Here is a 13,573-nt window from a genome sequence, read left to right on the forward strand (position 1 = left end):
AGCTCAAAGTAAACACATTAGCTCGATTCATTCCTTCAACAACTCAATAAAAAAATAAATATTACAGAGACTTACCCATCTCTTGACACTCAAGAAACTTGGAAAATATACCATACTAATAAAATAACATATTCTCATATACATACATGCCATTAAATTGGAATTTATGCTCAAAATAACATAAGGAATCATATCATTCCCAAACCATGCAAGAAACTAGAATTTCCTAATCACACAAGGAACTCCATTTCACAACATTGACAAGGCATTGTTAACCAACACATAATAAATCTATAAGAATCCATACATTCATATACAGATAAAAAACTCTCAGCACTAGATTAGTTATTGAAATGACATATCAAACATGAGCATAATATTAAAAGGCATTTAAAGTGCAGCATAAAACTTTATATACCATTTATTGACACATACAACTCATATATCTTAAGTCGATTGATCTGGGAATTAAGAGTGGGGATTCAACTCTACACGCATCCATAGACAAGCTACAACCAAGTCTTTCTTACAGTTGTCACCCCTGAGCGAGATTCCAAATCTTGAGGTATAATGCTTCCAAAGGAGTTTTACACTGATAATATCAACTAAAACAAGGTGTCTAGATGTTTCCTCACTTCCACCTACCAACTATCAAAATCAAATAAACATAGTGAACCACTTCATTGGCATACAACCATCTTCTAATCAGGGAATTAACCCAATATCAACAGCTGAAGCAAGGAGTCTCAAGGCCACACTTCCTTCACCTGCCAACTATTCAACTATTTCACCTTAGGCAGGGAACACTTTCCTTTAGATAGAGGTATTTGTAATACAACGTCCAAACATCTCTAGGGATTTGGACACAAAGAGTCTCAATTCATATGTGGATATATATATATATATATATATATATATATATATATATATATATATATATATATAATTGCATTGATGATTTATCAGCTATGTTACCTTTGAAGGAATAAGAGTGCACTTTCTAGAAACTTAGTAGAATCTTCCACCTATGTTCGTAGCTCAAATCCCTTGAACTTCCCTCAGTTTTTGTCATCCCACTAGTCCTGGGTGCATCCACCTTTCAAAGGTTATCAACCCACATAGATTCTAGTGTAATTATCAACGCTGTAAGGCATAACCACTACTCTGTGATTATCAGTTAGTAAGCCTCAAGGGTTTATCAACTAGTTATCATCAAAGCTTCTCTTTTCTCTAAATTCTCTCCTCATATATTTTCTTTCCCTCTCAATAGTTCATATTACTCATTAGGAGCCTCTCGACCTCCTCTTTTCCATTTTCTTTGCGCTGCCTATGAACATGAATTATGTATGATTTCACAGACCTTCACAACCTCCTCTTTCTTTTTTTAGCAAGATCATAGGGGATTCACTCAATGAACCTCTGACCTATCCCGTGCATTCACGGCATATTAAATAATACCATTAATTTGATTACATATTGGAAAATACCCCTAAAAATCACATTATTTAACCCCCAACTAATATGAACCTAACACACCTTCCCAAATTAAAAAACCTCTACTTCCACTAGATATTGTAGGCATCCATTTTTCCATTAAAAATTAAAAAAAAAAAGTTTACCCCCTATATAACCCCTAATATTATGCCATTTTTTCTTCAATATATATCCCCTAATATGAACCCACGTGGTATGGTATTGCTCCCCTAGTGAATCCCTCATGACCAAGAGCCTCTCAGCCTCCCTTGCTCGTCTTTCATAGGAGACTCCTCAGTATCCTGTTCTCGTGGTTGTTCTTTCTCAATGTGCATAGGGTCTCTTCCTTCAACACATAAAATAATGACCCTCTGCTCCACATTTTTATGTGCTTTCCTGGTATACCAATCATCTGTCGTTTTCCAAATATTTACACGATCAACCCATTTAGACAACGCAACCCATGTTGCCTTTAAATTTTTGTCCTGTTCTTACTTACAGTTGGGGCTATAGGACACCTAAGCTTGTCCACTTCCTTTTTAGTTAATCTTATTTCCTATTCATCCCATTTAAAACCAATTAGGCCAACAAGGAATGATATTTAAAACAACCCATTCCTAAGGCAATCTCTTTCCTCAATAAATTGGAATCTATGTCCCCCTTCTCTCAACCTTATAAATTATAATTACATAATTATAAGAAAAAAGTTTTACAATGGGGAATTAACCAACAGGGGATGTCATAATCCCCACCCTTCATAGGAACACCACCCTTAGTATTCTCATTCCTAGGCACAAAAGAAAACATGCTTAATATACACATACTAATAATGAGCTTTATATTCACAACTCATTTACATTTTCAATTAAAATATATAGTTGCTCACCAAAAAACTGAACAAAATTGAAAGTTATCCTTGGATCAACCTCTTTCTATGGCTCCTTTCCAATCTTCTTGGTGATTCTACTATTCACTTTGATATCTTCAAGCTCCCGCAGTTATCTTTTTAATCAACTTCATGCACCCAGAATGGGAAATCCATTGTCCTGCATTACATCATACAATTTATCATGAGACTCATCATAAAGGGAATTACAATGAAATCAAAACATAAAATCATGAACCGATCCCTCCACAAACCTAATCCTTGCAAAATGACTTAGAAACATGGCCAATCATTCTTTTAATAGAATGATCCCTAATAATGACCTAGCAATCACAATGGTATCTCACACTATCACAATGGTATTAATATGTCAACATGTTCATGAACTTACATTTTCATATGTAATTAGGGTCAAGGTCAAGAGAACCTCCTTTATCCATTTTCATGGTTGTCATACCACTATCCATTATTCCATGGATCAAACCATCCTGTTGGATGTCATGCTCCTCATTCCTACCTTCACTGGCCCTTACTCATATGCTAGTCTTCATTTAGGTCTACTTTTCTCATTGGATTACACTCAATTCTTCCTCAGAGTTCCATTAAATTACATCTACATCAAAAAAAATTCCAAGACCCAAGACACAGAAAGAAAAAATGAAAGAAGATGAAAACTCATCCTTGTTCATAACAACAATACAAACATAAACAATGTAGCATGGCCATGTGAAAGTCAATTGTAAAAATGGTAAATCAAGTATGATCACAAGTCAACAAGTAAAATAATAAATCAAGTATTAAAACCATTATGGAAATTCCAAAAGCATAAAGAATTTTCATATTCAAAACACCCAATTCCTCCGAGACCCATCCTCTTCTTTTTCTCAGAAAATCAACCTTCATAAGCTATGTTGATATTCTACTAAGTTTTACCTCTATTGGTGGTGAAATTTCTTGCCCTCTCCCTAAGCCATTGTCCAAAGCTTCCCTACACTTTTCCTCTAATTTAGAAACTTTTTTTTTCCTTCAAATCAACCTTAAGCTCTGGCCTGCATCTAGAATGGTCATAGTAGTGTTTCAACTTTCTGATTTCCTCTTTAAGGATTTGTGCCTCATCGAATTCAATTTGATCTTTAATTGTTAATGGTATCCTACTAATGTATCACTAAATCTTTTTCGTTTTCATCTCTAAGGTAGGGAACATATCTTAAAAACTTCAGTAATTTGGTGGTATACTCTTCATCTAACATTGATCCCACCTTGAGATCATAAAATTCCTTAGCCTTGTTGCCAAAGTATCTCTCAGATAGATACTTGTCCCTGAAATATCCCTCAAATTTGTTGTAGGAAAACTCTTCTTATTTTATTCCTTTAATATTTTTCAGATCTTCCCACCAGATATCAGCCTTACCCTTTAGGCTAAAAGTAGCTATCTTCACTCTCACATTCTTTGAATAGTCATGAACTCTGAAGAACTTCTTCATTTCCAGTAGTCAGTATTCTACATCCTTTGACTTCTTCATCTCACCATCAAAGGTAAGAGGCCTAGCCTTCTTAAAATCATCTGATACATATTATCCTTCCCTTGTTTTCCCATGATGATGATGATGATAATTCCTTTTGTAAGTAGCATCAAAGTGTTTTCCATGAGTGTTGGTCCTTCTCTCTAGGGTACTCAATGAAGTATTTCCTTTTATTGTTTCATCGCTTGGGTGTATACACATTTTCTTAGATCCAATGCCATATGCCCCATTAGTTCTTTCTTCTTTATCTAAGGGACTCCCCCTGTCCCTATGACTAGTACCCAACTCATGTTGTCTATACTTTTACAAGTTTGACAGGATTTGCAATATGACTGCATTGAATTCTACTTGTTTCTCTTATGATTTTTAAATACTTTCATCTTCAGCATTTAAACTTCTTATTTTTTCCCTTAAACTCCTCACAATATCCATTAAGTCAGGATAATCTACCCCTCCTCCTTGTTAAACTAATTTTTCTTCTTCTTGTGCAGATATAATAAATCCATGAAACTAACATCAATAAGGAATGGTCCTTGAATGATGTTTTCATGATGGAAAGAAAATGATCTTGGTTATATGTAAATGCAAAGGCCAAGGTTAGAAAAAATGAAAGATGAAATTATGTGTACCCAAGTTAATGAGGATGTAAGCCCAATAAGGTAAAGTGTATCCCCATAAATTTCATGGGAATCTAAGAACCACTTTGTATTGAAGTTTCATGGTCAACAAGAAGCCACATGTCATCATATATTGTTTGTAGTAAGAAGAAACCACTTGAAGAGGTAGATTCATTGTAACATATCCAATCCCCTATATACCATATTGATTGTGTGGGTATCAAAATTTTCATCTTTCCTATCCAACTAGAAACTTTATTTTGATATCGCCATCAGAGAGCTTTCTGACAATATAAACTTTATTAAAATGTGATCTTAGATCATCAATATATGTTCATTTCAATATTTTAACCCTTGGTTTCATGTCAACCCTACTAGTGTCGAGTCCTCACTATGGCTAACCAACCCCACAATGTCATAAGGTAGTTCCAATTATACACACACACACACACACACACACACACACACACACATATATATATAGACGAAATAACCTTTTTCACAAGAATTCACCAAAATCGGCAATATAATTTGAAGATTTTTTGTTGTTTAAAATACATTTTTGAATGCATAAATAGAAAAACCCCGGGCCACTAGAATTATGCATATTAAACAATTTAAACTCAAGTTTTTAAAAACTCCATCCAATTTTGATTAAAATTAAAAAAAAAAATGACGTGAAAATTATTTCTTCTATAATACCCTATATATATATAAAAATAAAAATAATAATTTATAAATTGACAAAAATAATTTTACCCCACTATTAATAAATAATAAAAAACTACAAATAAATCATTTGAGTCCATCGTTAATAAATATAAATAAATCTATAAACTCATTAATAAATAATAAAAAACAATACCTAAATAATTTTAGGTCCACCATTAATAAATAATAAACAAATCAAATGTGAAAATAAACACGTGCGGGAAAAATCCATAGAATAAATTCCAAGGCGCCAAAAATTTTATTGGCCAACTATAAAATTCCACAAATTACCCATACTGCAATCCAAAATATTTCCCTTCATCACGGGAATTCTAAGTTCTAAAGGTAACACCCTAAACTTTCTACCCAAAATATTTCCCCGATTGCCATGCGGTAAAATTCTAAGTTTTGAAACTAGCACCCTAAATTTTTTACCCATTTAATTTGATCCATCGAGAAATTTTCCCGATTGCCGATGAGGTAAAATTCCACTTTTCACGGATGAGATGGCACCATAAACTTTTTGTTGGTCATTTATGAGGTAGTACCCTAAACCTTTTATCATCGATGAGGTGAACCTACATTTAACCTTTTTACCAATCTCTCATGAGGTAGCACCGCAAATCTTTTGCCAAGTCAACTCTTTTTGGACGCCAATGAGCTCATCAACAAAATTTGATGGGTTACCCATCCAAAATATTTTTCGAATAGGTGACGAAATATTTTTCCAATAAAGGATGAAGTCAGGTCTTATGTTGGCCTCAGCAAAGGTCCTCGGCAGGTCTTATGTTCGCCTCTATTAAGATCCTATGCTATGTTTCACATTTTACTAGTAAAATCTCACTGGTTCTTCTATTTGCAGGTTTTCATTTAAAGGAATTTTATTAGCCATTAAAAGGGATTAAATTTTGGTTAAATTTATGAAGAGCATGCAATGTATTTATTTGGTAAAAACTCATGTTTAGAATTTTTTTTTCATATAAGAGAAATTTATGAATGTTAATGATTATATGAATATAAACATTCTTATATACATAATGTATCAAAGGAAGTTTCACTTATGGAATGGAGCATTACTAGAATTCACCAAATTTACTTAAGTAAAACAAGGTTCTTGCTAGCATTTACCAACTCTAAAATTTATGCAACCATTGCTTCATATATATAATAACTTATATAGTTGAAGTTTCAAATTCAATCATATTTACTAGGAGTTACTGCACACCATACTTATGTGCATTCTTATGAGAGGTTACTATCCACCAAAATATAAGCAACCTCTACCTCTCAATATGACAAACTTATTTCCATAAGCTTTTATAAACTCAAGTTAATATTAATTCATGTTGAACTATATCAAACTGAAACATTACTTTAGATATTTGCATGAATATGTATATCTATGCCATAATCATATAGAAAAACAATAGTTTTCCAAATGTATTTAAAGAGTAAATGGAAAAGAACAAATGAATGGAGGAAACACATTGTTCAAAACCCCAAGTCAGAAACCAATTTGGGAATGAGCCTTTTCCACCCAACCATAGGCTCAACTACACATCGTATTTCTACAACTAGCCACCCCTTCACCAAGCCATAATACCATAAGGGGAAAATTAATAGCTAATTGGTAAAATGCTAAGTGAAGAAAGATCTCCTTGACATACATGATAAAATAAGTGATATTCACTCTCAATTGAGTCTGGGCCTTTATGATCACCAGATGCCTCTCTTCTAGATTAATGAATTTAATAATGGAATCCCTTCATTGATCCATCAGTGATTTTCCCACTTCTTGCTTGGCTTTCTCAACCAACTCATATCAGATCACAACCCACTCTTCCTCGCTCGAGTCCAAATATTTTTACATGTGTTTGATACATAGAAAGTATTTTGTATATAGCCTAGAACACATCAAAATCATTCTAATCCATGATTGGCATTTTTCTGGGCATATCTGGGCACCTAAAATGTAGTTTAATTTTCCAAAACAATTCAACAATCATTCAACTTAGGATTGATAGCATTATATTTGTGAATTTCACTGCTCAGGAACCCATGTGTTTGTGCTCTCTATGGGTATCTCTCTCTATGCATGAATGGATGAAATTCATATTTGAATGAATGTCTCACTCTTTTTCCTTCATGGGTCTCTACCCCTTGGAAAACATTCATAATCAATGCATTTTTTTATACAGTCCCTTATTTTCGTCAGTCTCCTATGAAATCTGTATGTCAACTTCAAAATACAAGGAATGTACTCAACTCATTCATTTGATTAAATTATGAACCATTGTTGTAGATACCATGCCAACTTCCATTTATATGAAGATGATTGTACTAACTAGTAAGTCATTCACAATGAAATGGTTCTTAGGTAAGAGGGAAAATGGTTAAACTTAGATTCGAATTTCATGGCAATGATTTGGTTGATAACTCCCACAATACTCTCATATTTTAAATAGTAGCCCATCTAAGTGCTCTTATGTTCACAATTAGTGGTGAAAACGAATTTATTAATCCAACATTTATATTACATATATAATGTTCTTAGGTTCATCAAGTTCATTTTTGTTGCAATAGTGGCACATCCATGCAGACAAAGGAAACACAATTCCAAATTAATTACAAATTAAATGAGGGTCAAGATAGGAATGTTACAATAATTCATAAAGAGAAGATCTTCCATGGGAAAATCATTGATTTGAGGTAGTTCATAGTTGGAAAATATACTAATCTTAGCAAGGAAGTAGTTAGGGACTTGTGCAAGAGCGTAATGACTATTGAATATGTGATAGAGTAATTAGTTTTGAAAGTGACAATGAACATACAGAAATGAGTCCATGAATAAATTTTGTTCTGCGGGAGTCTAATGCAAGAGCATTGAGAGCATGGTTATGGGTAAGCTAGAAAAATAAGATGGAGATTATGATTGATGATGAGATAGGTGTAATATTACAAGTATAAGTATGCAGACGTGTGGTGGAAATTTGTTGATGAACCATGTACGAGAAGGAATTTCATAGAGAACTAATGGATATAGTGACAATTGACCCATGTATTATAGTGGATGGTGATTCTTTTATATGAGCTTCAACAATGTTTATGATTTGCAAGTGCAAATGAAGAATGTCAAATAAGAAAGAAGACCACAAATGAAGATAAAGGATAAAGAACATAGAAGAGAGAGGAAGGGAACAATTTAATGAATATTTCTCATTTGTAATGCTTAATGAAATAATATGATGATGTAGACTAATTCTAGATGTCTAGATAGAAATGAGAGATCTTAGGGATGAAGATATCTCAAGAGATCAATGGAAACATTTTGGGAGGGATTTTAGGAGATATTATGGGCATAATTATGGAGGTGATTACGCATACAATAAAATATAGATGGGAATGATTGAGTTTTTATAATTCCCCCTTAGGGGGAACTTTGGAGTAAATTTCTTATGGTCCCTTGCTTTTCTTCATATTGAACTATTTCATGTGTATGTAGGTATCATTGCCTTACATCCTCTCTCTTCCCCCAACTCTCTTTCCACCCTCTACTCTCCCCTCTATCACTCACTCACTCTCTTTATCTCTACCCCCTCCTTCCTCCTTCCACCTTTCCACTCACAACAACCCCCTCCATCTCTATATCTCTCTCTCTTTCCCCTCCCTCTCTCTCTCTCTCTCTCTCTCTCTCTCTCTCTCTCTCTCTCTCTCTCTCTCTCTCTCTCTCTCTGACTTTATCTCCCTCCCTCTCTCCCTTAATACCACTCACTCTCTCTTTCTCTTCCCCTCTCACTTTTGCGATCTCTACTCCCCCTGCCCTCTCCCTCTATCCCTCTCTCTCTCTTTGTATGCCACCCCCTACACCTCATTCCTTCCCATAATTCATATCTCTAGAAACATGTGTGTATTATTGGAGCTAAAAATGCATATGTTTTCCTCAAGCTAGAAATCTATGCACATTCTTAGAGAAAGAAATATGCACATGTTCCTAGCTTTAAGCATACACACATGCTTTTTTGAATTCAAAATTTTCCTAGGTGGGAAGCATATGGGTGTGATGATTTGGTTGCTTCGGATATAGGTTCAAGATCAAATATTTTTTTTGGAAAAATAGTTATCCATAAGAACAATATATCTTTACAATTTAACAAATATTTTTAGTGAAATTCCATCATTTAGATACTCAAAATTAGCATTAACAAAAACATATGCATTATATTTTGCTTGACAACTAACATACTCTTAGAAAATATTAAAATTCACATAATTTTACAAAATTCTATAAAACATATTCAAATATATTATGTAAGTACTTCTAATCATCCTTCCCTACTAATAGATTATTCTCTTTTTAATTTTACATTACCAAAACATATTATGATAGAGTGTCATTAACTTACACCATTCCATTCTTTATATACATATATAATCATCTTAATTAAAAAAATTATTACAATAAATTTCTCTCCTACATAATTAATTTTTTATATACTTACTAATAAATCAAATAATCCCCTAAAATAACATATTAATACAAATTAGGATAAAATTACAAAGATAGATGCCCCTAACAACTCCTAATTTAAGTTTAAGGCTTAGGCATAGCCCAAAGAACCTTGATGAATTACCGATTTACGAAAGTAGGCTTCTACTTTTATTCAAAGTGAGGGGTGGCTGCTACGAGCTCCTCGTTTTTATTAGTTTAATTTTTTTGATTTTATATCCGTAGGAATGGAAATTATTATTTAGATTTGTTAATTAATTATTATGTTTTTACATTTTCATTGGATTTGAGAAAGAAGATAAAGATTAAGCACTATAATGATGAACTAGAATACTATGCAATAAGTTAACAAGGGCAACTGCGATGCAGCGAGTCCCTGCATCAAGTTGAGCCTGTTTAGGAAGTGATCGAATGATTGGGTAGTGGCACCCAGAGTTTTGGACTTCACATCTGCAGGCTTTGGTGTCAATGTCTTCACAAGAAAGAGAATTCCATGTGGTAATCGCATCTATAATTTCCAGTTTTAATGAAGACGATATTGATATATGGAGCGGTATGAAGTGCAACGGCACTTGTATTAGGCGTCTCCTGGTGAAGCATTTAAGGCTAAAAGGTTACAACGCGGCACTGTGTAGTGTTAAATGGCCTACAGTCGACAAAATCCTTGGAAGCAGATTCTAAAGATCATTTGATAATTGACACGGATTTTCGATTGCACTGTGCAGTGTTAAATGGCCTACAGTCGACAAAATCCCTGGAGGGGAGTATGAATACATTGACATTTTATTCTCTGAAGCAGATTCTAAAGATCGTTTTATAATCGACACGGATTTTCGATTGCAGTTCAAAATAGCAAGGCCCGTTTCTCAGTATCAAGAAGTTCTGCCTTTAATTCCTCTAATATTTACTGGAAATACAGGCAAATTAGAACAGATATTGAAGTTGATGGCAGAGGCTGCCAAATCTTCATTGAAGCAAAGCTTCAATCATGTTCCGCCCTGGAGAACTTTGAAATACATGCGCGCAAAATGGTTCTCTCCTTTTACAAGAATTACATGTTTCGATGATTTATCGATATCAAATGCGAAATCTTGCACGACGAGCGTGGCGCACGAATGCAGAGATCATTTGCAGCATCTCAAGGCATCGTTAACAGTGTGAAGACATGCAGGCGAGCGACCATTAACAGGTTTAATATTTCTTTGAGACATTCAAACTTTTGAACATGTTTCGAGGTCAGGAACTTTTGTTTTTATACACAAATTGACCTTTTATGTAGTAAACCAGGTGTTCTGGCGCCGTTGATGTGTTGAGAGACGATACCGATTTTGAGAATGGTTCGTCACTGCTTTGTGAGCAGCAATGCTAAGAAACCAGGCCCATATGACCTAGCGTGCTGTTCTCTGGCCTGAATGTGCAAATCCTAGAGGCATTGATTTCTAATGGCCGACTAATGAAAATACTCTAAAGGCTAACTAGAGTTTATGGCACGTAAGGTTTTTAGGACGGACTCAAAATGGAAGAAATGATAGTCAAAGCCGAGTTTTTCACCCTATTATGCAAAGAGTCCAGCTTGAGCACTTGTTATTCTGCAAAATCTACGCCATTCTCATATACTCAGGATACGATATAGCCATCAGAATACTCAAAGATTTAATCCTTGATTTTCTCAAAGGTTTTCCACGATGGGTGCTTTAGTAAACTTAAAATGTATGAAAAGTGTCGCATCAAATTTGGTGCGCATATAAAACAAGTATAAGCACAAGAGTTAAGAAATGCAAAAGGTTTAAAGAATTTTATAAATTTTTTATGTGATACTTTTGGAAGTATATATAACTTTATAAAATGCGGAGACTTGCATAATTTGAATTAGTATTTCTTTCTAGAGGTGAAGTTACATGATATGAGCGTAAAGTGCTGCACCATTAAATTGATGTATTTGAAAAAAAAAAAATTACTTTGAAGGGGAGCTATGAAAGTACAAATTGATGTGAATTAATACAAGAGCATAGTTTAAAGGGTCAAATTTGAGAGATTTATGAATCTCAATTGCAATCAATTTATAAAAGAATTAATTAGATCTGAATACAAAGTTTAATAAAAGAAATTTGTTTCTAAGAGATTATGCCCATGTCAATTAATCCAGCATAAATATATAAACATATTTTAGCTATATTTTAAATTGTTTTTGGAAAATAATTTTTGGTAGCGACAAATGTTACTCGAGGCTTGCATGCAAACCACCTGCCGGTTCTTCAGCAGCTCTGAGACCATCAAATCTAGAAATCGAATGACTGCAATTTCCTCGACTGGGTTCGAATCCAGCTATGGATAAAGAAGCAGCCATGCCTGCAAGTGCGGAGCCCGCCATTGCCGTGTCCTGAGAAACCTAGGAATTATTTGATTTACTGCAGGGATGCGTTCCTAAGACACGAGAACCACAACTCCCGTGATAACGAAAATGGCCGATATGGACAGAAGCGCAGAGATAGACCATCAGACCATCCAATGCAGAATTGGCGCACTCCATGCCTGCAATAGCTTTGTTAAAAGGATGCTAATTCTTAGTAATTGTTTATGTCTCTGCATTTGTTTCTTGACTACCGTATCCTTGTATTATATCTTTACCTTTGTTGGGATCGTGTTTCTTTTTTTACACACTTGAGTCATGGCATATGACTGGCTTTGATCAACTTTAAGTAGACATAGACCCGAATGTAGAATACAACAACATGTACTCTTCTCTCTGTTATAAAGTAGGGATAACAACGTAAAATCTTCATGAATCTTACTGTTGGATACTGCAGACTTGTGAATCTGCCGTTGCACTACGATAGAAAGGAACGGCAACATTCTTAGAATCAAACGTCAAGGACATGGGGAAGCTTCATTTTAAATATGGAGTAGTTCATGAACATTTTGATGTAAGTGCAGAGCAAAATCTCATGAAGGGTTTTTTTCGTTCATTTTATTTAAACCCATTTCCTAAAGAATGATATTCTTGTTAAGTTAGAGTAAACACTGAGAGAAACTTAAATTATAGCAACAAATTTGTCTCTTAAAGTACGTCCCTAGAATGATTAGAATACACTGAAATTTGCAAAATTTTGTGAAATTTAATGACATCAGTGTTCAACTCTGCATGAAATGGACAAATTTTGGCAGCGCAGCTAAATGGCCTCTAAATGCTGATGATTTGTTTTGATCTCAATCTTTTGCAGGTTGTTAAATTCTGCTTGCTCGAGACTATTAAGGATGCTGTTCCGGACATGTGGTCTCTAGAAATGAAAACTGCATGGGATGAAGCCTATACCCAATTGGCTGAAGCTATCAAAAGCGAAATGAAGACTGTGCAACCATGAGTGCCCTGGTACAGTAAACCTTATAAATTTTGTGTCTACCAAATATTTATTTGCATGAGCTTAGGTACTATACATGCGCGCCATTAGAATGAACGACTGGGTTCGAATCCAGCTATGGATAAAGAAGCACCCATACCTGCAAGTGCGGAGCCCGCCATTGCCGTGTCCTGAGAAGCCTGGGAATTATTTGATTTACTGCAGGGATGCGTTCCTGAGACACGAGAACCACAACTCCCGTGATAACGAAAATGGCCGATATGGACAGAAGCGCAGAGACAGACCATCAGACCATCCAGTGCAGAATTGGCGCACTCCATGCCTGCAATAGCTTTGTTGAAAGGATGCTAATTCTTAGTAATTGTTTATGTCTCTGCATTTGTTTCTTGACTACTGTATCCTTGTATTATATCTTTACCTTTGTTGGGATCGTGTTTCTTTTTTTACACACTTCAGTCATGGCATATGACTGGCTTTGATCAACTTTAAGTAGACAT

At 34.6% G+C, this 13,573-nt stretch overlaps 1 protein-coding gene across 1 annotated transcript; it reads left to right on the top strand.

Annotated features, from left to right (window-relative positions):
- The first annotated feature begins 10,185 nt into the window (after positions 1-10,185).
- LOC149248274 (uncharacterized) lies at positions 10,186-10,878 on the top strand. The gene is made up of 2 exons (XM_089448674.1): positions 10,186-10,346; positions 10,443-10,878. The coding sequence occupies exons 1-2, from the start codon at positions 10,186-10,188 to the stop codon at positions 10,876-10,878; spliced, it is 597 nt and encodes a 198-aa protein (XP_089304800.1).
- Positions 10,879-13,573: the final 2,695 nt, after the last annotated feature.

Source organism: Pinus tabuliformis, chromosome 7 (assembly GCF_031772625.1).
Source record: "Pinus tabuliformis cultivar Carrire ecotype Pingquan chromosome 7, CPIR1, whole genome shotgun sequence".
Taxonomy (NCBI): Eukaryota; Viridiplantae; Streptophyta; class Pinopsida; order Pinales; family Pinaceae; genus Pinus; species Pinus tabuliformis.

What these genes read in the sequence shown, in the direction of transcription:
- LOC149248274 (XM_089448674.1), top strand. Translation starts at nt 10,186, where the DNA reads ATGTCTTCACAAGAAAGAGAATTCCATGTGGTAATCGCATCTATAATT. An exon ending in AAAGGTTACAACGCGGCACT is followed by an intron (nt 10,347 to 10,442) that starts GTGTAGTGTTAA and finishes TGCACTGTGCAG; the next exon opens with TGTTAAATGGCCTACAGTCG.